This window comes from Melanotaenia boesemani, chromosome 22 (assembly GCF_017639745.1).
Source record: "Melanotaenia boesemani isolate fMelBoe1 chromosome 22, fMelBoe1.pri, whole genome shotgun sequence".
In the NCBI taxonomy this organism is placed as follows: domain Eukaryota; kingdom Metazoa; phylum Chordata; class Actinopteri; order Atheriniformes; family Melanotaeniidae; genus Melanotaenia; species Melanotaenia boesemani.
In genome coordinates, this window is record NC_055703.1 from 3,471,536 (window position 1) to 3,493,414 (window position 21,879).

The following is a 21,879-nucleotide window of genomic DNA, read 5'->3' on the forward strand; positions in this document are numbered from 1 at the left end:
ACTTTGCTTTGAACTAAATATGTTAACATTGTCTTTTTCTGTGATGCCTGCCCTGCCGACTCCTTCGTGGTTTTTTGCATCCTGAACAGTCACCGCGTCCGGCATTCCGCATTAGCGGCGCAGCCGCGTCAGCGCACGTAGCACGAGCGACGCTGCGAAGGAGGAGTTTTCTGACTGCGTGCACGGACACTGAACGCAGCGAGTCCAGTTATACTAAAACAGGATGTTCTTAGTTGGCAGAATATATTTGTGAAAACACAGAGTTTTCGGATGGTGGTAGGAGAGCGCCATGACTGATCCAGAACCACGATCTTCTCTGAACCGTTTCCGCTCCTTTGTCCTCTAATCGGACTGCGGTTCACCTCAACCCAAGCGGAATGTGGTCCAGGAGCGACTTGGAGGACTGCTGCGAATCTCAGAAATTAGGTGAGAGGTTCGGTGTAAGGTTCGGTATGAGCTCCGGTCTGACTGTGTTCCCAAGGCCCAGAACAGCTGCAGTTCAGCGGCTAACAGCGACCAGCTGCACCGTGGACGCCTTTCTGAATAGAATCCTTGTTCTGGTGCCGCTAGAACCCATCCGAGGCTGAATTAAATGTGTGATGTGATCACATGATGGAAAATGTTGAAAATGAACCAACAGACCGAATAACTAGCTCATTTACAAGTCCTATAGGCCTACATGTTAATATATAATAATATACATGTTATTATTGTAGGATACAGATCCTCGTAGGTTAAACAAAATTTAAATAAATAAGCTTTAAAAACACAAGTTTAATCCAAGAGGAGAATAACTGTTTAAAAACGAAAATATTGTGCTGTTCTTTTGTTTTTGTGGATAAATCTGCTAATCTGAAATTGTATGAGAAAATGAAATTAAATAGTTCAACAGTAACGAATAGAATAGAGTAGAGTAGAATAGAATAGAATAACAGTGACGAGACATAAATTCTGTGTTTTATAAATGGGAAGGAACTGTAAAGGTTTAAATGTTGGAACTTAATTGTTCATTTAGTGAAACTGTCAGTGATTCAACAAGAACAAGTAAATGGAGTGTATTTCGTAGGGGCTTTGTGGGCCCCTGATCAAGGCCCTGAACCCCGACAGCTTCCCAGGTGAGGGATGGGCAACACCTACATTTTTCTTGTCAATACCACATCAGTTCAGTGTACATTAATATCTTCATTAGAAGGGCAAAATGAAACATGAATAAAACTCATTAACAAAAACACTTGGAAAAAAAATGCTTATCTCGTTATAATAAAATCTATTAATGATTCAATAATAGACTACAGATTAATGTTGAAAATGTCTTAAATTGAATATAATAATAAAATGGTAATGTAATAGATATAATAAAACACAGTGAACCTGCATTAAACTAGTAAAATATTAAAACAACATCATCACTAACAGGAGCATCATCTACATCATCAAGATCCCTCATAGGCTGTCATGATCATGTGACATGAAGGTATACCCGTAACTGGCTTTTACGTTATTTTATAGCCTGGAAACGACGGTGGTGTCTAAGGTGTAGAATCTGATATTTTGACTGGCAGCTGTTAAAGTTTTGAGACATCCATCCCTTCCTCCTCATATAACTTGTGAGTCTCCATTAAGACAAGTGTGCTTTCACGTTTGCTGTACAAACATCTCACAGTTTATATTAAATTCACAAAAAACTGAAAAATCATTTTAATAGAAATTACGGTGGTTTTGTTGAAATGAGTCAAAAGCCCAGCCCACTTTGTAGTCCTATAACTCAGGTATATTTCTATGTAGAAACCTCAGAGTTTAAGCGGGTCATGAAAGATAAAACTTTTACTCTGTCAAAGTTAATTTTAATATCTTTTATGTATTTATTCTGAAAATTTCTCAAAAAAACTTCTTTCACATGAACAGTGTTCAGGTTTATGTACACAGATTACAGTGTAGAAGAGCGAATGTTTTTTTTCAGGGGGTGCGCAGGACAGTAAATTAGCTGTGTCTGTTTCTGAGTCACTCAGCAGGTAAAGAAGGTCTGTGTCACCATGGTTACACAGGTGATCTGAAACATGGCTGCCCCCACCATGCATGTTTTACACACAGCCAGTGTGCATGTGTCGGAGCGGGCAGTCGCTGCATTGGCCCCCATCAAAATGTCTTAATATTCTAGATTTTATTTTCTTCTCCAGCTCTTTTTAGTCTGTCCACTCAAAGCAGTTTTACACAACATTTACCAACTCATACAACACTTTACTAATTATCTGCGTAGTGCTTTCATCACTGCATTTACACACCACTTAACACATCAGAGACAACGTGGCCTTCAGCATCCAGTCCAAGGTCACTTCAGCATGTGTGGGAAAGCCAGGATCAAACCACCAACCTTCCAACTGGCAGACAACCACTCTTCCTCCTGAGTTACCTTCTATTTCCCAGCAGAAGCAGAAGGTTGTCATAATAAATGTTATTTCTATGTCACCTGGGTGGCAAAATAACAGCTGACTTTTGACTTGCAGGCGGTGCCCCCCCGGGCTGGGTCCCCGGGCATTGTATCCGTGATGGGCGCAGACAGAGCATGGTGTCTGACAGCGGGGACACAGGAATTGGTACTTATTGCTCAGATAGTGTGGAAGGTAGGACCTCTGCTTCATGCTGCACTTTCACCTCAGAGCTCAGGCTGTTTCACTTCAGTCCAGCTTTATTTATACGCCAGTCCACAACATTTCAAGTCACTTTTACAGACACAGACACATTGTAGTCCACTTCTAATCCAATTAAAACAAAACCATTGTATGATCCACATTAGTCCAGTTTATAGTAACTGTGTTCATTTAAACCAATTTATGAAATAATCAGAATCAATAATACTTTATTAACAAAAATTCCATACAGTGAGAGGAAAGGAGTCCAAGTTAAATTAGAATAAGGTGCTGAAATTAAATAAAAATAAATTAAATCAAACATAAAAATATAAAATAAATAGAATATGAAATATAAACAATACACCAAAAACATTTACAAATAGAATTTACAATGTTTACAAGTTGTTTACACCTCCACCACAACCAGGAAGAAAAACCTCCACCACAACCAGGAAGGAAACCTCCACCAGAACCAGGAAGAAAACCTCCACCACAACCAGGAAGGAAAACCTCCACCACAACCAGGAAGGAAACCTCCACCAGAACCAGGAAGAAAACCTCCACCACAACCAGGAAGAAAACCTCCACTACAACCAGGAAGGAAAACCTCCACCACAACCAGGAAGAAAACCTCCACCACAACCAGGAAGGAAAACCTCCACCAGAACCAGGAAGGAAACCTCCACCAGAACCAGGAAGAAAACCTCCACCACAACCAGGAAGGAAACCTCCACCAGAACCAGGAAGGAAACCTCCACCAGAACCAGGAAGAAAACCTCCACCACAACCAGGAAGAAAACCTCCACCACAACCAGGAAGGAAAACCTCCACCACAACCAGGAAGGAAAACCTCCACCAGAACCAGGAAGAAAACCTCCACCACAACCAGGAAGGAAACCTCCACCAGAACCAGGAAGAAAACCTCCACCACAACCAGGAAGAAAACCTCCACCACAACCAGGAAGGAAAACCTCCACCACAACCAGGAAGAAAACCTCCACCACAACCAGGAAGGAAAACCTCCACCACAACCAGGAAGGAAACCTCCACCAGAACCAGGAAGAAAACCTCCACCACAACCAGGAAGGAAACCTCCACCAGAACCAGGAAGGAAACCTCCACCACAACCAGGAAGGAAAACCTCCACCACAACCAGGAAGAAAACCTCCACCAGAACCAGGAAGAAAACCTCCACCCCAACCAGGAAGAAAACCTCCACCACAACCAGGAAGGAAAACCTCCACCAGAACCAGGAAGGAAAACCTCCACCAGAACCAGGAAGAAAACCTCCACCACAACCAGGAAGGAAAACCTCCACCACAACCAGGAAGGAAACCTCCACCAGAACCAGGAAGAAAACCTCCACCACAACCAGGAAGGAAACCGCCACCAGAACCAGGAAGAAAACCTCCACCACAACCAGGAAGGAAAACCTCCACCACAACCAGGAAGAAAACCTCCACCACAACCAGGAAGGAAAACCTCCACCAGAACCAGGAAGAAAACCTCCACCAGAACCAGGAAGAAAACCTGCACCACAACCAGGAAGAAAACCTCCACCACAACCAGGAAGGAAAACCTCCACCACAACCAGGAAGAAAACCTCCACCAGAACCAGGAAGGAAAACCTCCACCAGAACCAGGAGGGAAAACCTCCACCAGAACCAGGAAGAAAACCTCCACCACAACCAGGAAGAAAACCTCCACCACAACCAGGAAGAAAACCTCCACCAGAACCAGGAAGGAAAACCTCCACCACAACCAGGAAGGAAACCTCCACCAGAACCAGGAAGAAAACCTCCACCACAACCAGGAAGAAAACCTCCACCACAACCAGGAAGGAAAACCTCCACCAGAACCAGGAGGGAAAACCTCCACCAGAACCAGGAAGGAAAACCTCCACCAGAACCAGGAAGAAAACCTCCACCAGAACCAGGAGGGGAAATCTCCACCAGTAACAGGAAGGAAAACCTCCACCAGTAACAGGAAATAAACCTCCACCAGTAACAGGAGAGATTGCCATCTTCTTGGACTAGTTGGGGTGGAGAGGACAGGAAAGAGGGGTCAACCAGCAGCAGAGCTCTAATCCAGGGATTCCTGCTGAGAAAGTAAGAGAATCACGAAAGACAACAGCAACGTCAGATATTTCTACATGGAGAGTAAAGAGAGGTCTCCCAGCAGCCTCCGCCTTTTAGCAGCAGGACTAGAGGGTGGATCAGGGTCACCAAACCAGACCTGCTCAAAGATTTATCAAGAAGGAAAGTTTTAAGATGATCTAAGGTAGAGAGGGGGTCTGATACCTGAAGCCAAACTGGGAGCTGGTTCCACAGAGAGGGTCTGATAACTGAAGCTTCTGCTTCCTGAAACCAAACTGTGTCAGAAATGAGCATGTGTGTCCCTCCATGCTTTGGTTCAGCATCATCTGCTCAGCATGGACCGTGTCAGAGTCTGTTAAATAACAAGACAGGTGTAGGAGGGGTCCTTGTTAGATATTAATGTGGGATGACAAACATCAACATCAGCTTGATGCTCACACAGTTTCAAACTGCTCTAATGAAACTCTTTGACCACTTTGTGTTGACTAGTTGCTGGCCAATTTCTAAGCTGCTTGGTTATGGCGTTCCATGTATTCTTTGCCTGCCAGTATCTTGCACCCTGCTGGAAGGTGCTGGATTGTTTCAGGGCCTCTTTGCACAGCCTGCACCTGGAGTCCTGCTTGGTGTGGTAGATCTGGGCCTCAATTGCCCTGGTACTCAAGACTTGCTCCTCTGCTGCCATGATTAGCACTTCTTTATATATGTGTTTGATGTTTTCATATGTTTACATTTCTCTTATATTTTTTAGTATTCAGTTATGTGCATCATTTTATTCCAGCTGTGGTTGTTTAAGTACTTTATAAAGAAATCATGTTATGATGTGTTGTTGGACAGTGGAACCAGGATATTTGCACAAACAGTCGGCTGCTGTAACAACAGATTAATGGAAAAGTCTTTTTAATGTCCTCTTTGGTTTCTTCTTCTCCTGTAGATGACTCCAGCTCCAGTACAACACCTCTGTCCTTCCAGCCGCTGTCCCAGCATCACCTGAACCTGGACGATGATGGTATCCCCGTTGTCCTTCCATCTCCATCATCCTCGCCAGGAAGTCGTCTTAGAATCCCAGTTTCACCCCACAGCACAGGCCACTGGAACAGGCCATTCCACCTCCCCATCCCAGCCACTTCTCCTGGGGAGCCACCAAGCGTTCTGGACATGAAGGACCATCAGCCCATGCGGAGGTCGTCTTCCTTCACCAAACTGTCATCAGGAGCTGATAAGAACTCTAAGAGGACATCCGTAGGACGGAGGTACAACCCTGATACTCAAGGCTCCCTGGATAGAAGCTTACTGAAGGCATACAGAAAGGAGAGCCTGGGGTCCAACACAGATCTGTATCTACCTCTGTCCTCCTCATTGATCTGCAGCAGCCTCCTGCAGCATTCTCCAGGATCCAGACCTGCTTACCGGTTCCACCACAGCAGCAGATCTTCACCTTTGGAAACAGACCTGTTGTTTTCCTCTGTTCATTCCTCTCCCATCAAACAGAAGAGTCTGGACATGAACTTCAACAGTCTACCTGAAGCCAAACTGGCTCATGCAGCTGGACATGGCCACAGCTTACCCACACAGGTAGACTCACCTGTGGGTCAGAGAGCAGACAGAGGATCTCCTATCCAGCCAGCTGTTCGCACGCAGATGTGGCTGACCGAGCAGATGGAGTACAGGCCACCACTGGAGTATGGGGCTGATCCTAGTCCAATCAACAGTTCTGGTTCAGACAGCTGCTGTGTGGATGGGCTGTCACCGTGGCAACAGGAGCCAGGGCTTAACCAGGTGAGAGCAGCGTTGAAACTGACTGGATCCATCTGTAGCATTCCATGAATTGTTATTTATTCATCCCAAAAGGGAGTTTCATACTCTGTCTCTGCACAAGTTGGGAAATTTTCCAAACATCTGGAAGTACAGCAGAGACGGCCGTGGATGAAATCTCCTGATACCAGCTGAGCCAATTACATCACATGTGACATCAGCTATTATATGATGTCACAGATCACAAATTCTGACTGCCAGATGTGCGGTGTGCAAGAAAGAATCTGATCTTGTGTGAACGCTTTAGTGTAAGGATGACCAACTCCAGACCTCTTGAGCCAGTGTCAAGTGGTTTTAATATGTCCATGCTTCAGCAGACCTGACTCAAATAGTGGTCTTTAAGAGACTGGTGCAGACCTCGACAACAAGCTGTTGGAGAACTGTTTTATTTGAACCAAGTGTGTTGCAGCAGGGAGACAGTGAAAACATTCAGGACACTGGCTCAAGAGGTCCGGAGTCTGTGATCCCGGCTTTAGACCCTACAGACGAGTAGATAAGATTTTAGGCTGTGGTCCACTCCATCTGACTCCGGACAGAAATCAGGGAATGAAGATAATCTGTTCCTTTATCATGAGTGACCTACGAGTATTTGCACAGCAGCAGCAAGCTAGATGTTTATCAATTTTTGTATTTTATACTTACATTTAGTTTAGAGGCAGAAATTAGGGAGTCTTGTTTTTTGCAGAATTGGGGGGAGGTCTGCTTTGTGCGTGCGTATACATGTGTGTGCATGGAACTGTGTGAAAGACTGTTTTTTTTCTATTGTTATGTAATCTCTTGTCATGTGTAAAGGCTATTTTTGTTTTTAATAAACATAAATAGCTTTTTTCATCTAAAGCACTTTGTGTTGCCTTCAGCATGAAAAGTGCTTTCTAAATAAATAAATATATAATAAATATATAAATAAAGTTTGATTTGATTTGAAAAGTATGAACTCAGGTTAGGTTCTGGTCCATATTTAGGTTAGCAGAAAGGAACCAAACATCTCGGAGAGATGGAGAGAAGGAAAGTGAAATGAAAACAGAGCTCATAGAGCATTGCTTCCTTTTCTGGGATTGTGAAGAGTCTGGTACCGGGACATGGTAGAAACTTTCGAGCCCTGTGGGTTGTGGGTCTGGGTCTTTGTGGGTCAGAATTGGTTCCTACAGATCTCATCAGATTGGTATTTTTTAGTTTGGAGGCAGACTGTCATGTATCGGGGTGCGATTGGTTTTAAAAATGTCAGATGTCAAAGAGCCCTCTACAGGAGGATGCAGGTTTTCCAGCAGAATATTGTGTTGGAACAAGAAGTGTTTTTAATGTTGTGGCTGACGAGGTCATTCCTGATTGGTCAGATAATTTATCTGAATGTTGGAGCTATATTAGTTATAATCAATGAGTGACATTGCAGTTATAAATATGAAACAAATGTATTAATGAAAACTATTAATAACGGGGCACCACCAGGTGTAAACCTGTTCCTGTCAGTCCCCTGCATGTTACATCCCTGGAAGTGTGTTTGTATGAATCTGTTTGTGCAGTGATGTGTTTGCTCTAACCCTATATGGGCTCACCACGTGTCCACATGTGCACCTCGCACAAGGACACTCCACAGTTCAATGACTGGCTTCATAATCGAGTTGTTGGACTTGCGGCTGCTTGTCTTGGACTTGGGTAAAGAGAGGGGTGGAGCTTTCTACTGATTAGAACCACCTGGTGGCGAGTTGGCTCAGATGGTTGAAGAGGAGACAGGTCAGACCTGGCAGGGCCAAACCAGGTGTTGTAAGGGTCTGCTAGGAGCGTCTGGTAGAGTCCCCTGTCAGAGGAGCTTCAACTCTCACCTCCAGGAGAGCTTCAACCACGTCCTGGGTGAGGTGGGCGACATTGAGTTTGAGTGGGTTGTGTTCCACACCTTCATTGTCGAGGCAGCCGAGCAGAGTTGTTGCCGTAAGGACCCATTTGTGGACACTGACAGATAGACATCTGGTTAGGATGCCTCCTGGGGAGGGGTTCTGGGGATCTCCCACCAGGAGGAGATCCCAGAATATGCTGGAAGGACTATGTCTCTCGGCTGACCTGAGAACACCTTGGCACCCCCCTGGGGAGCTGGAGGAATTGGCTGGGGAGAGGGAAGTCTGGGCTTCTCTGCTTTGTCCGCTACCCAAAACCAGATAAGTTGAAGGAAATGGACGGATGGATGGATAGTAATGTGTTTGTGTTTTCAGATGCTGAGGGGGGGCTCACTTCCTGTCAGCACCCTGGTGAAGGTGAAGGAGGGGCTGCTGAGGCAGAGAGAGCTAGAGATCAACAGGTAAGCCTTTCAGGCTTCCGTTTTCTTCTAGATGTTTCCTGATTTCTTTGTACTCACACAGTCATTAAAGATGGCCATCTGTTACACGTTTCAGACAGAAGCAGCAGATCTTGCAGCTGCATTCTCGTATCAGAGAGAACGAGCTCAGAGCTCAGCAGGTTCTGCAGAGCCAGAGAGGCCTTTTGGATGACCCCTTCTTCCGAAACACTGAGGTGAGACTGAGTCATGGATGAACGTTCAGATTCAAGTGTTTGGGTGGCAGAATTTACAGTCATGGTCGTCCTTCAGGAGTCAGCAGCGAGGCCACCATGTGCACACACATCTGACATGTTGTACTGCAATGAGGAACTGGGAAAGAAACTAGTCCTGGCTGAACTGGAGGTTTTCCATCTGAACAAGTTCTTCAGTCAAGTCACACAGAGATACACAGAGGACATCAGAAAACTGGAGGAGAAGGTACGACTGCCTCCTCATTAACACAGAGGAAATCATGTTTTCTCTTTAGATCTGATGGGAACTAAGATCTTTATCTGATTTACTGACAGATAAAGACAAGGGATCGTTACATCAGCAGTCTGAAGAAGAAGTGTCAGAGGGAGAGTGACCAGAACCAAGAAAAACAGCAGCGCATAGAGACACTGGAGAAATATCTGTCTGATCTACCCACGCTGGACGAGGTGCAGGTCCAATCCAAAAAGGTAGCAGCACACATAAGGGTACACCTGATGGTACAGCTGAGGGGCGGAGCTCCCAGTATCAGAGGAGGAAACATCATCTGTGCTCAAACATCTCAGGTTAATTTGTTCTCAGAGTCTATTTTCCTAGCTCAGGGCAGATTTTTTATGTGTTCAATAAAATAAGAAGAAGAAGAAGAATGTTTAGGCCATACAAACAACAGACCAAAACAGACTAAAATCAGTTATATCAATGGTAAAAGGTAAATTAAAAGAGAAAGTGAATATCAGTGGGAAAAGTGGCTGTTAAAAATCTGTTTTCAGAACATCTTAAAAGAATACACTGAGTCCGACCTGAGGGCTGTACGACGAAGCTGGATTTTCTCTTATCCAGGTAACTTCAGGGTTAACCCAGGGATTTCTGTGCTGGTTCAACTCTTACCGGGGTCAGTCACCATGGTAACTTACGCTGAACAGCTAACCTGCTCCAGAGCAGGTTATGTCCTGGTTAAGAGATAAAAAGTATAAAAGCACCACCTCCTGACCAATCAGTTCTCTTAAAAAAATGGTTTTCAGATTGTGAGAGGAGCACTCAGGTTTTTAGGGATAGTAATGTAATGATGGCCCTGATGAAATCCTATACTAAAGGTACAGATTTTCATCCTAATGGCTTGTGCACAGCAGTGGCTTAGGTGGTAGAGCAGGTCGTCCAATGACCGGAAAGGTGGTGGATCGATTCCCACTCCCGCAGTCATCTGTCGTTGTGTCCTTGGGCAAGACACTTAACCCTCCTTGCCTCCAGTGTTGGCATCACTGGTGAATGAATGTGGATGAATGTTCGGTGATGGTCAGAGACGCCGTAGGCGCAGATTGGCAGCCACGTTTCCGTCAGCCTGCCCCAGGGCAGCTGTGGCTGCACACACAGGTATGAATGAGGAGTAGATGAATAATGGATACACAATGTAAAGCGCTTTGGGTGCCTTGAAAAGAGCTATATAAATCTAATCCATTATTATTATTATTACACTTATCCATACAACAGAGACAACATGAAGAAACAAAGCCTTGTCTTTGACCGCTTTATGTTTTTTTACTTGTTCTTGACTTGTTCTCATGTCCATTTAGCTCCACTAGGGTTCCATCTGAAATAATGAGGTTGATAATAATGCTCAACTGTGACACAAATGCAGAACCATGAATTTATGGAAATTAGGAATTAATTTTTATTTATTTATTTATTTATTTTTTGCTCTAATAGCAAAATAATCCCTATCTCCCCATAGTAAAGAACCCTTTAAAATATTCTTGAATACAAGTGTGATCCGGATCACATCCAAAATGTAATCACCTGTTCCTTTATGCCATTTCTGATGTTTCCAGAAAATCTAACCAAACTGGTAGCTATTTATGACAGGTTATAAATAAAAAGTAAAAGTGAGGAAGTGCTCTGACCGAATCTAGGCCATAATAAAGTGAAATTGACTGTCATTATTATTGTCCAATTAATTAATTAAGTATAATTTCACAAATGTATGCATTAACAGAGTTAGAATCTTCTGCCAGCATCACTTCCTGGCTGTTGCTACGACAACAGTGTTGTTTTTGCCTGGATGATGTGTTCAAATTCTTCTTATTTCTGAAGAATAATTGTCTGCTCCTCAGTGGTGAAGTATGCTGTTCTGCAGGGTTTCTCCATGTCTGGTCAGACAATTCAGACACCACCCCTTTCATGTGAGCACACACTGGGAAAGATGGGAAACCCCTGGGTTAAATTACAGAGTTGATAATCAGCTTCGTACCCCTTATCCAGATCCTGAATGTCTGGGTGAGTCAGCCCAGGTAACAGAGATATCCCGGGTATGTTAATCACACGTCGTTGTGTGTGCTTCAGTGTTGAATTTAGTCGTGTATCTAATGCAGAGCTGACTGATAACTGATAATTCTTAATTACATCTGGTTCTTGCCTATGTCAATCTAAGTATATCTATACAGTCTATATAGTCCTTAATTACATCACAGTCTCACTTATCTGTTACTAATGACTGGATGTTCTAGCAGAAGGACACACTGAGCCAGATGAGTTTTATTAAAACACAAGTTTTAAACATTCATATCAGCGCTAAAACAGTTCAGAATGTAGCCAACTATTACAACACCCTGGAGGGGGCATCACACACTGGAGGGGGAGGCATCACACCCTGGAGGGGGCATCACACACTGGAGGGGGAGGCATCTCACACTGGAGGGGGTATCACACACTGGAGGGGGAGGCATCTCACACTGGAGGGGGCATCACACACTGGAGGGGGAGGCATCTCACACTGGAGGGGGTATCACACACTGGAGGGGGAGGCATCTCACACTGGAAGGGGCAACATCAAAAATACTGCTTAACTTTTAATCTGTAGCAGCTAGAGGCATGATAACCTGGAAAGTAGCAGAGTTTCCACATGATGCTGCAGATTATGCATCTCAAACTCACAGCTGTGGGCCGATTTTTTGTGGCCCTACTTAACATCACAGTTTAGTGTAGTTTGTTTTTCTCAAACGTTCTTTTTTACCTAGTTGTTGCACATGTTGTGTTTTCGCCAATCAAACTTATCTTTGTAGTCACATGACCACAGGGGAGGAAGGGGGCAGTGGTCGATGGTGCCCTGGTTCCAGGGATCTGCGGCTGGAACATTGGGGTGGGTGCTGGCCCTTCGTAGCATTTGCAGCATCACACTCATCTCTGATCACTCCTTATTCCTCATACTTAATTTATACACTAACTTTGTTTATACACTGAAATCTACTCTTTTTTAGGGTTTTGTGTGTTTCTGGTACTTTGGTTGTTCTTGTGATACATGTTTCTTTTTTCTTTTTTATCTTTTTTTAGGATGATTTTTGCTGATGACTGTCAGCTTAGTTTGCCTGTAGGAAATTTTCTGTGTTTCTGTACAGGTGTAGCAGTTGGTTGTCTGGTGTTAGGTTGGATTGAAAGCTTGTTGCTTCTATCTACTGTATCTTTGTCTCCTCTTTTTTTCTACTTTCCTTTTTTACTTCTGTTTACTATTCTCCTTTTTTTCTTTCTCCTCCAGTCAGGTCCAGCAAGATTATATAAATTCCATAATTCAAAATACATAAATAATATTAAAGAAAATCAGATTATTAAGAGGATCCTTATACCCACAAAGCTCCCCTTGGCAAAGCAAATTTGTTTGGCACAACACAGCAGCCAGACCATCATTCTGCTGCCGCCATGCTGGACAGGACAAGTTAATAAAGAAGTACAATAAAATAATACAAACTGTTAGAAAGATAGAAAAGATCAGTAGGCAGTATCCCCCTGCCTGTGGACACATTAGGAATTACAGTTGCTTTCATTTATCTGTTAATATCCTCTATATTATTTTCACATTTACCAAATTCATTCTGCGAGCCAGATTGGATCCTCTGGTTGGCCAGTTTTGGCCTCCGGGTTGCATGTTTGACACCCCTGTCTTAGATACATGAAGAAAACTGAACTTTGAATCAGATTCTTCCACATGTGGTGCAGCTGTTCTGACTCTGTGCTCAGCAGGAGGAGTTACAGCAGAAAGCCAAAGATCTGGAGGAGACCGTGTCCCGGCTACAGAAGAACCTGGAGGAAGGATCCGCTCGGATCAGAGAGAAAGACTTCATGATCGAGGTTCAGGCCAACAGAGAGAAGGAGCTGATTGCATCTGTGCACAGGTATGTACAACTGCATCATAATTGAACACACACTTTTTATCCAGAGAGAGGAACATCAGTGTCTTATCCATGGACCCCATGCAGACTGTGAAAGATGGGGATTGAACCAGCAACCTATGCATGTGTTTCTGTACAGCCTGCAGGAAAAGGTGCAGCAGTGTCTGGATGATGGTGTGAGGCTGCCCATGCAGGACCTAAAGAGACTCGAAGTGGAAAACAGTCAGCTGCTGCAGCAGCAGGATCACAGCAGCAGGGTAACACACATGCACACGTACACGCACAACCACACAGGTCATATAAAGACGTTAACATGTTGTGTCTGTTCCTCAACAGCTGTTCAAGCATCAGAAAGACGAGATTGAGAGACTGACGTCACAGCTGATGGTGAGATCACCACACATCAACTCTCAGAGTTAAAGTCTGTCTGTGGAGGTCACCTGTGTCTGGATGTGACCCAGAAACAGCACTTCACCCGACATCAGCTGATCCAATCAGCTGATCTGGTCTAGAGACTATAGCTGAACAAACCAACAGTGAAGCATGGTAGTTGTAAGAGTTTTCAGCTTCTACTGATAGTGGTCTGTGTCGGAGGCTTGCGTAGGAAATATAAAGGTTCAGAAAGTCTGATTCACCATGGCAACGGCTGATCATTTTAAACTTAGATGGATGAAGGAGGCCATAGAAATCAGGAGGCATGCCAAGAACACCATCCACCGTGATGAGAGTGCATTCATGTTATCCCACACATGGGACTCTCTTCTGCATAGACCAACGGGTGGCAGGAGGCGTGACCAGCTGGGCCAAAATTTGTCAGATTGCTGAGCTGACCATGCCCACAGGATGCCATCAGCTGATAAAAACATGTCACAACACACGTTGGATGATGTTTTTAGAAGAAGAGGAGCTGAATAAACTCTGGAATAGACTAATTTAACCTAGTCACAAGTTTTGGAGGAAAATCTGTTTGAGTCTTCCAGAGATCTGAGACTAGGACAGAGATGGAAATCCAAAACAGACTGGGAGAAATTAATACATGTGCACACACATTATGAATTATCCCAATGGGGATGACTAAAGCTATGTCTGTCTGTCTGTCTGTCTGTCTGTCCGTCCGTCCGTCCGTCCATAACACTATTTATGTATGTCACATGACCTATGTGGAAACTAAAAGAAAGCTGGTTTTCCTCCAGTTCAGCCGCTCCTCTGTGTTCTGTTAGGTAACCAGCACCAGGCTGCAGAAGAAGAGTCTTCCTCATCAACATCCCCGTCTGCTGGAAGAGGAGGAAGAGGAGGGAGGTTTGATCCCACGATCTGGAGCCTTCCTACAGGTATCAGAGTTGACCTGACTGACCTGGAGTCCATCCAGCCCATGAGATGTGAGCTGGTTCAGGTTTTCAGCTTCTACTGATAGTGGTCTGTGTTCCAGGCCTGCGTGGGAAATAAAAAAGTTCCAAAACTCTGATTCACCATGGCAGCGGCTGATCATTTTAAACTTAGATTCACCATGGCAACAGCTGATCCTTTTAAACGGTGATTCACCATGGTAACGGCTTAATAACAGATGAGTCTGATGTTGATTCAGCCAAGCTGGAAATATGAATGCTGTTTTATCTAAAACACAAAGTAAACAGCAGCTAATGTTTCCATCGTTAGTCACATGATCAGAGGTTAACTGTGACGTTTGAAGTAAAAGCATTTGGTTGTTTACTAGAAGCTTAAAATGACTTCAGATGGTGGAAGATGGTCATCATCAAAGCAGCTCAGGTTGATTATTGGTCACCTGACAGCTGTCTATCTTACCTGTTGGTACAGATGGTCTAAAACATTCTGGAGTGTTTCTGGAGAAGGTTGAGGTGTGGACCATGTCAGCACCATCATTCTGGTGAAGATCTGCTGCTGTGTTTGTCCTGATGGTCTCATTTTTCTGTTTTTACAGTTTTTATTAATGAATGAAAAACACAACAGAACAAAAGAAAGCACAACTCAGACCAACACTTTACAGAAATCTAAGTAGAGGTCGGATAACAAGCTGTTTTACAGATGACCACAGGTAACAGGAGTCCATGTTAATGGATTCACATCCATAATAATGTCAGTGTTCATAAGAGAGAGTGGTTTATTTATTATTCACCATCCCTTAATGCAGTGGTTCCCTACCTATTTTCCTCGGGGACCCCTTCATGCAAGTACAAAAGTGCTGTGGACCCCTTGCACCAACTGTGCAACTGTGCTGAAACCATACTTAGTTTTCTGCTTTCAAAAGTGAGATTCTCACCATAAATAACATATTCTGGCTGAGTCCAGTCATTTGATAAAGCCAAAGTTAAATTAACTTTAACTTTAAAACAGGGACAATAATCACAGTGGGTCTGAACGTTCAAAGCCTCGGGGACCCTCTCTGTTCTTTGGGGTACCCCCTTGAGGGTCCCGGACCCCAGGTTGGGAACCACTGCCTTAATGGACAGCTCTTCACCATGCAGTAAAAGGAAGAATATTGGGCCTCATACATCAACCGTTCTTAGGAACAAATAGGTTCTTAAATCCTACTTAAGAACATTTCCCAAAATTGCAGCATTCTCCAAAATGTTCATATCTTGCATTTGTTCTTAGCTAAGAACAAATCCTACGAATACTCAGGAATACTCTTACGAACTTCTTACTGTCGTCACGTTTGAGCAGAATCAGCATTTGTGTTGTTTTTACTGTTCTGTTCAGTTAAATACATCAATAAAACAACACTGATGTTTTTGTCAGATATTTAAAAAACCTTTGGTAAAGTACAATGCCTTTTGTTATTTAAGATAAATACCAGTATTGCTGATCCAAACGTTATAATTTCCCTTGAGGGAAAATTAACCTTTTTTTATCCATTTCATTCATTCAAGAACACCTATCAGGCTCACCTGGAGGATTCATTAGATGCACCACTCGCTCCGTAGGTGAACCGCATCTTAAAATTTTTCCAACCCTTTCAGGGCATTAGAGGACAAAAAAGTCCTCTCCCAAAAACTGTTAGAAAAACATTATTAATTCATATTTTTCCATTTAGTTAAACTCTTCCAATCGGTTTCAGTCCTAATTAATACTTTCAAATATGTCATAATTCAGATTATTTGAACCATTTAGATGCCAATTTGATCACATATAGTCACTGTTTTTATGAAAAGTTATTTTACATGTAATCAAAATCAGAATCAACTTTATTCACCAAGTAAGAACACATGTGAACTACAAAGGATACAAGGAATTTTTATGATGTTTGCAGATGTTGTCACTCTAGTGGAAGTATTAGGATAAGTAAAAGTGAATAAAATGAGTAAAGGAATCAAATAAGTAGGAAGTAACATAAAACAGAGTGGTGTTTACTATATACAGCGTACAATATACAGTTATACAGTAGATGCAGTAGAGGAGCTGTATAAAACACGAGTTTATCTGTTCAATAAAGTGACTGCAGTGGGGAAGAGGCTGTTCCGGTTCCTGTCAGTCCTGGTGTTCAGCGATCTGAGGCGCCTGTTACTCCTGGTCTGCAGGAATCTGAGGCATCTGTTACTCCTGGTCTGCAGGGATTTGAGGCACCTGTTACTCCTGGTCTGCAGGAATCTGAGGCATCTGTTACTCCTGGTCTGCAGGAATCTGAGGCATCTGTTACTCCTGGTCTGCAGGGATTTGAGGCACCTGTTACTCCTGGTCTGCAGGAATCTGAGGCATCTGTTACTCCTGGTCTGCAGGAATCTGAGGCATCTGTTACTCCTGGTCTGCAGGGATTTGAGGCATTTTGAGTCCTTTCTGATGTTCCCAGCTCTCCTCTGAATCCTGGAGGAGTACAGGTCCTGAATAGGGGGCAGGGGGGTTCCAGTAATGGGCTCTGCAGCCCTCACAGTACACTGTAGTCTGGTCTTGTCCTGCTTGGTGGCAGCTCCAAACCACACAGTGATGGAGGAGCACAGGACAGACTCAATGACTGCTGGACAGATCTGCAGCAGCAGCTGATGGAGAAGTTCCTCAGGAGCAGGAAGTGCATTCACTGCTGGGCCTTCTTGAGGATGGAGCTAATGTTTTTCTCCCACTTCAGATCCTCCAGAGAGATCATCGTGCCCAGGAATCTGAAGCTCTCTACAATGGACACAGTACTACTGAGGACTGGGTGGGGGCGGAGCATGTTCAGCTTCAGATTGTTCTGACTGCACCAGACCTCCAGCTGATCTACTTGCGGTCGATATGCAGACATGTCATCATCCTAAATGAGACAGATGATGGTGGTGTTGTCTGCAATCTTCAGGAGCTTCACAGAGGGGTCCTTGGAGGTTATTGGTGTAGAGGGAGAAGAGCAGTGGAGAGAGGACACATCCCTGGGGAGCACCGGTCCGGGTGTCCAAGGTGAACTGCCCCACCCTCACCTGCTGCCTTCTGTCAGTAAGGAAGCTGAGGATCCACTTGTGGCACAGCTGGGACAATTTGGTGCAGAGGGAGTGGAGGATGATGGTGTTGAATGCAGAGCTGAAGTCCGCAAACAGGATCCGTGCATAGGTCCCAGGACGATCCAGGTGCTGCAGGACATAATGCAGTCCCATGTTAACTGCATCATCCACTGACCTGTTTGCCTGGTAGGTGAACTGCAGGGGGTCCAGCAAGCTTCCTGTGAGGGACTTCAGGTGGCCCAACACCAGCCGTTCAAAGGACTTCATAACTACAGATGTCAGAGCAACAGACTTGTAGTCATTCAGTCCTGTGATGGTGGGGTTCTTGGGTACCAAAATGATGGTGGAGCACTTGAAGCAGGAGAGGACGTCATTCAGCTCCAGAGATCTGTTGAAGAGCTGAGTGAGGACGGAAGCAAGCTGATCTGCACAGGCTTGAAGACAGGAGGGGGACACTCCATCTGGGCCTGGAGCTTTCCTGGTCTTCTGTCTCTGGAGCAACCGGATCACAACAGAATAGAAAGCCTTCATTGTCATTATACAGAGTATAATGAGATTTAAAAGCAGCTCCGTAAAAGTGCACTTATAGTAGTGCAGTGTAAATAAAAAACACAATATAAGAACACGATAGAAATAGCAGCTATAAACAGAACTCAAGACTCAGGGTGAATGAATTGTACGTGTGAGTAGGTGTTATTACACCTAGTTGGTATTATTACAACAGTCTGAGGTAGTATGTGGGTCTGTGCAGTGATCAGTGCAGTAGTCTGAATGTGTTTAGTAATATAAAAGCAGGAGCATAACTGCATGACATTAGTGCAGTTTTGAGTTCAGTCTTTGGGTCTGTTTGTTCTCGACCGAATGCACCTGTAGCGCCTGCCAGAGGGCAACAGGTCAAAGAGGTAAACACCATGGTGAGTGGAGTCCTTCATTATGTTTCTGGCCCTGTTGAATGTCAGACAGGGAGGACAGGGGGCAGCCGAAGATCTTGTGTGCTGTGTTTACCGCCCTCTGCAGCCTCTTCCTGTCAGCCTCAGTGACAGCATTGGTCAGCAGGCTCTCAATTGTGGAGTGGTAAAAGGTCACCAGCCACTATGTGTTCAGATGTTCCTTCCTGTGCGCCCTCAGGAAGTGTAGCCACTGCTGTGCTTTATTGACCAGTGCTGTGGTGTTCTCAGACCAGGAGAGGTCTGCAGAGATGTGGACGCCGAGGAACTTGATGGACTGTACTGTCTCTAACCATTCACTGTTGATGTACAGGGGTGCAGGATCAGTTCTGTTCCACCTAAAGTCCAGGATGATATCCTTGGTCACCAAGCTTCCGGATCTCGCCTCTGTTGGCGGCCTCTTTCCCTGCTGTAATCAGCCCCACCACCGTCTTGTCGTCTGCAAATTTGACAATGATGTTCTCTGGATGAGCAGGACTGCAGTCAGATGTGTAGAGGAGTAAAGTAGTGGGCTCAGCATGCATCCCTGAGGAGAGCCAGGGCTGAGAGTGTGGGTGGAGGAGAGGTGGGAGCCAAGTTTCACGTGCCGGGGCCGGTTGATCAAAAAATCCTTTATCCAAGCACAGGTAATAATAATAATAATAATAATAATAAGCACTATATAATAATATATAGTGCTTTATCAAGGCACCCAAAGCGCTTTACATTGTGTATCCATTATTCTTTCACACTCACATTCACACACTGATGGCAGAAGCTGCCGTGCAAGGCGCTCAACCACGACCCATCAGGAGCAATTGGAGGTTCGGTGTCTTGCTCAGGTACACCTCGACATGAGTTTGACGGCTGGGGATCAGACAGGCAACCCTTGGGCTGCAGGACCACCACTCTACCAACTGAGCCATGCCGCCCCAGGTGGGTGGTGGGAGCCCCACGTCAGATAGTTTGGGGACCAGAGTGTTTGGGATTATTGTGTTGAAGGCTGAGCTGAAGTCAGTGAAGAGCAGCCTGACGTAGCTCCCCTTGTGCTCCAGGTGGCTCAGTGCTGAGTGGAGAGTGATGGCTATGGCGTCCTCAGTTGACCTGTTTTCCCGGTATGCAAACTGGTGGTGGTCCACGGTTGGAGGGAGGCAGGCTTGATGTATTGTAAGACCAGTCTGTCAAAGCACTTAGTAATGACTGTGGTGAGTGCTACCAGGCGGTAGTCATTGAGGCTGGCTGTAGATGCCTTTTTAGGAATGATTGTGGCAGATTGGTGTTCAGACAGAGAGCTCCATGTAAGATGTTGAGGAGCTCCAAAAAGACCCAGTGACTACCGCCATGATGACGATGTTAACCCCTTCTTTTATTTACACGTATAAAAACTAAATAAATACTGTAAAAGAATCAGGAAAAAATCAAATGAAAAAGACTGGAGTAAAATAAAATATAATTCAATATTAAATAAATTAAGATCTTCTCTCTGAAAGATTCTCCTTCTCCAGATTTTCCTCTTTTGTTTTTTTTTTTAACCAACAACCACATTCAAAGTCTCTTAATTCCCCTTTCTTCCTTATTCTGATGCTGTTTGAACTTCAGCAGGTTGTCTTCACCACATCTACATGACTAGTTATGTTGCTGCCATGTGATTGGCTGATTAGATATTTACATTAACAGAAAGTTGAACCTGAAACTAAAGTGTGCTTTTGTTCCCTCTGAGGTTCAGGATGAAGATGTGTTGGAGCATTGTCTTCCTCCTGCAGCGGGAACGTCAGAGGTGGACCGGCTGTTGAAGGAGATGTCTCTGTGTCTGCTGGACCTCCAGGGTCTCTGCAGCATCCTGGCCCAGAGAGCCCAGGGGAAGCAGCCCAACCTGTCCCTGCTGCTCGCCATGAAATGTAGGTTCATTATACAGGCATTCACATTAGACCTCATGGTTTGGTACCAGTGTCATACTGGTGCTGGTGAGGACTGCATCAGTAACAGAGAAGTAAAGGTGATCAGTTTTTATTCTGAGCCATCCAGGAGTCTCCAGAGCTGCTGTGAGAAACAAGTAGATACGATCAATAATGACTTCAGATCCATCCTGGATTTTATTTTTCAGCAGGAACTTCAACTTGCTGCTCATGCTTCATATTTTTGACCTGTGATGTCTCCGTTTAGCATTCAGTGTCCCAGCGGAGGAGACGAGGACGGCGGCGGTGGATGAGGCGCTGAGCATCAAGCTCCTGGAGGTCAACCAGCTGAGGAGAGACATTGATGATCTGAGGAGGAACATCTCAGACCGATACTCTCAGGGTGTGGACGACAGCTGCATCACACAATGACACCACAACCTCCTGGTTTTCCTCTGGTCCTCCTCAGAACCTCCTGGTCCTCATCAGAGCCTCCTCAGAACCCCTTGGTCCTCCTCAGAACCCCTTAGAACATCCCGGTCCTCCAGCGCCACGAGGAGGTTCTGTGGACCCACTGGGTCAGCATCATCTGGACCTCAACAAGACTTTAAGTAGAAAAGTCCTGAGATGACCCAGAAGTGGAGTTAATGAAGATGGAATGTCTTCCTCTCATGATTTTAGAAGTGGTCTTCATGCTTGCTGGACTCCACAGAGCCCACCTTTATTTTTCATATTATGGCTGTTTAAAAACATGTGATTTCTGATATAGACGATCAATAACTGCTTCAGTCTGAATGAAAACATGAATATTGATCCTGATTAAAGCTCCTTCCACAAAGATTGCAGAGGAAGATGAAAACTGAGGATGAAGCAGATCATCATGGAGCTGTGTTTTCTACAAACACAAGCTTCCTCTCTCACTCCAACACGTCATCTTCTGCATGGATGTGATGCTGGTTACCATGACAACCACGTTGTTGGTAGTTTGTGTTCAGACTCTGAGGGAGTATATTTATATGCAGCCGTGTTTCTACTCTTTTCTGATTTCATTTTATTTGTTTGGCTCAGAAATAAAACTATTTTTCTAAAGAAGTGTTATGATTTGAGAGAGTTGGACGTGGTTGTTGTTGTTGTGGTTTACAGGAAGTCCTCCCTGCTACTCACCCATGGACCCCAACTACAGGTGTTCATCAACTGGGCCATGACATGAACTGAGCATGTCTGATATCTGTAAGAGCATTGTACTGACATCTGGTCCAAAAATGCCCCACGGTGCCACAAAAAGGTCTGCTTTTGAGGGGGTCAAAGTTTCATGCATCCTACCAAACATGAGGGCATCCAAAGCTTTTAATGTTGCAGACTGAGCAGCTCAGCTTCTCCAGGACAGATGTGATGGAGATACCAGGATGATCTCTGGGATC

At 44.5% G+C, this 21,879-nt stretch overlaps 1 protein-coding gene and 1 long non-coding RNA gene across 5 annotated transcripts; one reads left to right on the forward strand and one right to left on the reverse strand.

Moving 5' to 3' along the window:
• Positions 1–136: 136 nt before the first annotated feature.
• On the forward strand, positions 137–21,541 carry cep85l (centrosomal protein 85, like). 4 transcript variants are annotated; one of them, XM_041975835.1, is made up of 13 exons: positions 138–426; positions 2,505–2,621; positions 5,658–6,502; positions 8,743–8,828; positions 8,923–9,040; positions 9,117–9,284; positions 9,374–9,526; positions 13,065–13,216; positions 13,353–13,470; positions 13,550–13,600; positions 14,434–14,544; positions 20,284–20,461; positions 20,727–21,541. In XM_041975835.1, the coding sequence occupies exons 1-13, from the start codon at positions 378–380 to the stop codon at positions 20,888–20,890; spliced, it is 2,310 nt and encodes a 769-aa protein (XP_041831769.1). In that variant the 5' UTR covers positions 138–377; the 3' UTR covers positions 20,891–21,541. The 4 variants fall into 4 exon arrangements, with proteins under 4 accessions (XP_041831771.1, XP_041831769.1, XP_041831768.1 ...); XM_041975834.1 differs by having other exon boundaries at positions 139–426; positions 13,062–13,216; XM_041975836.1 differs by having other exon boundaries at positions 139–426; positions 13,062–13,216; positions 20,290–20,461.
• LOC121633697 lies at positions 14,551–18,957 on the reverse strand. Its single transcript, XR_006009107.1, has 4 exons — positions 18,643–18,957; positions 17,165–17,172; positions 16,107–16,119; positions 14,551–15,373 (listed from the first exon to the last, which is right to left on the reverse strand). It is a non-coding gene; the product is annotated as an uncharacterized LOC121633697 (long non-coding RNA).
• Positions 21,542–21,879: the final 338 nt, after the last annotated feature.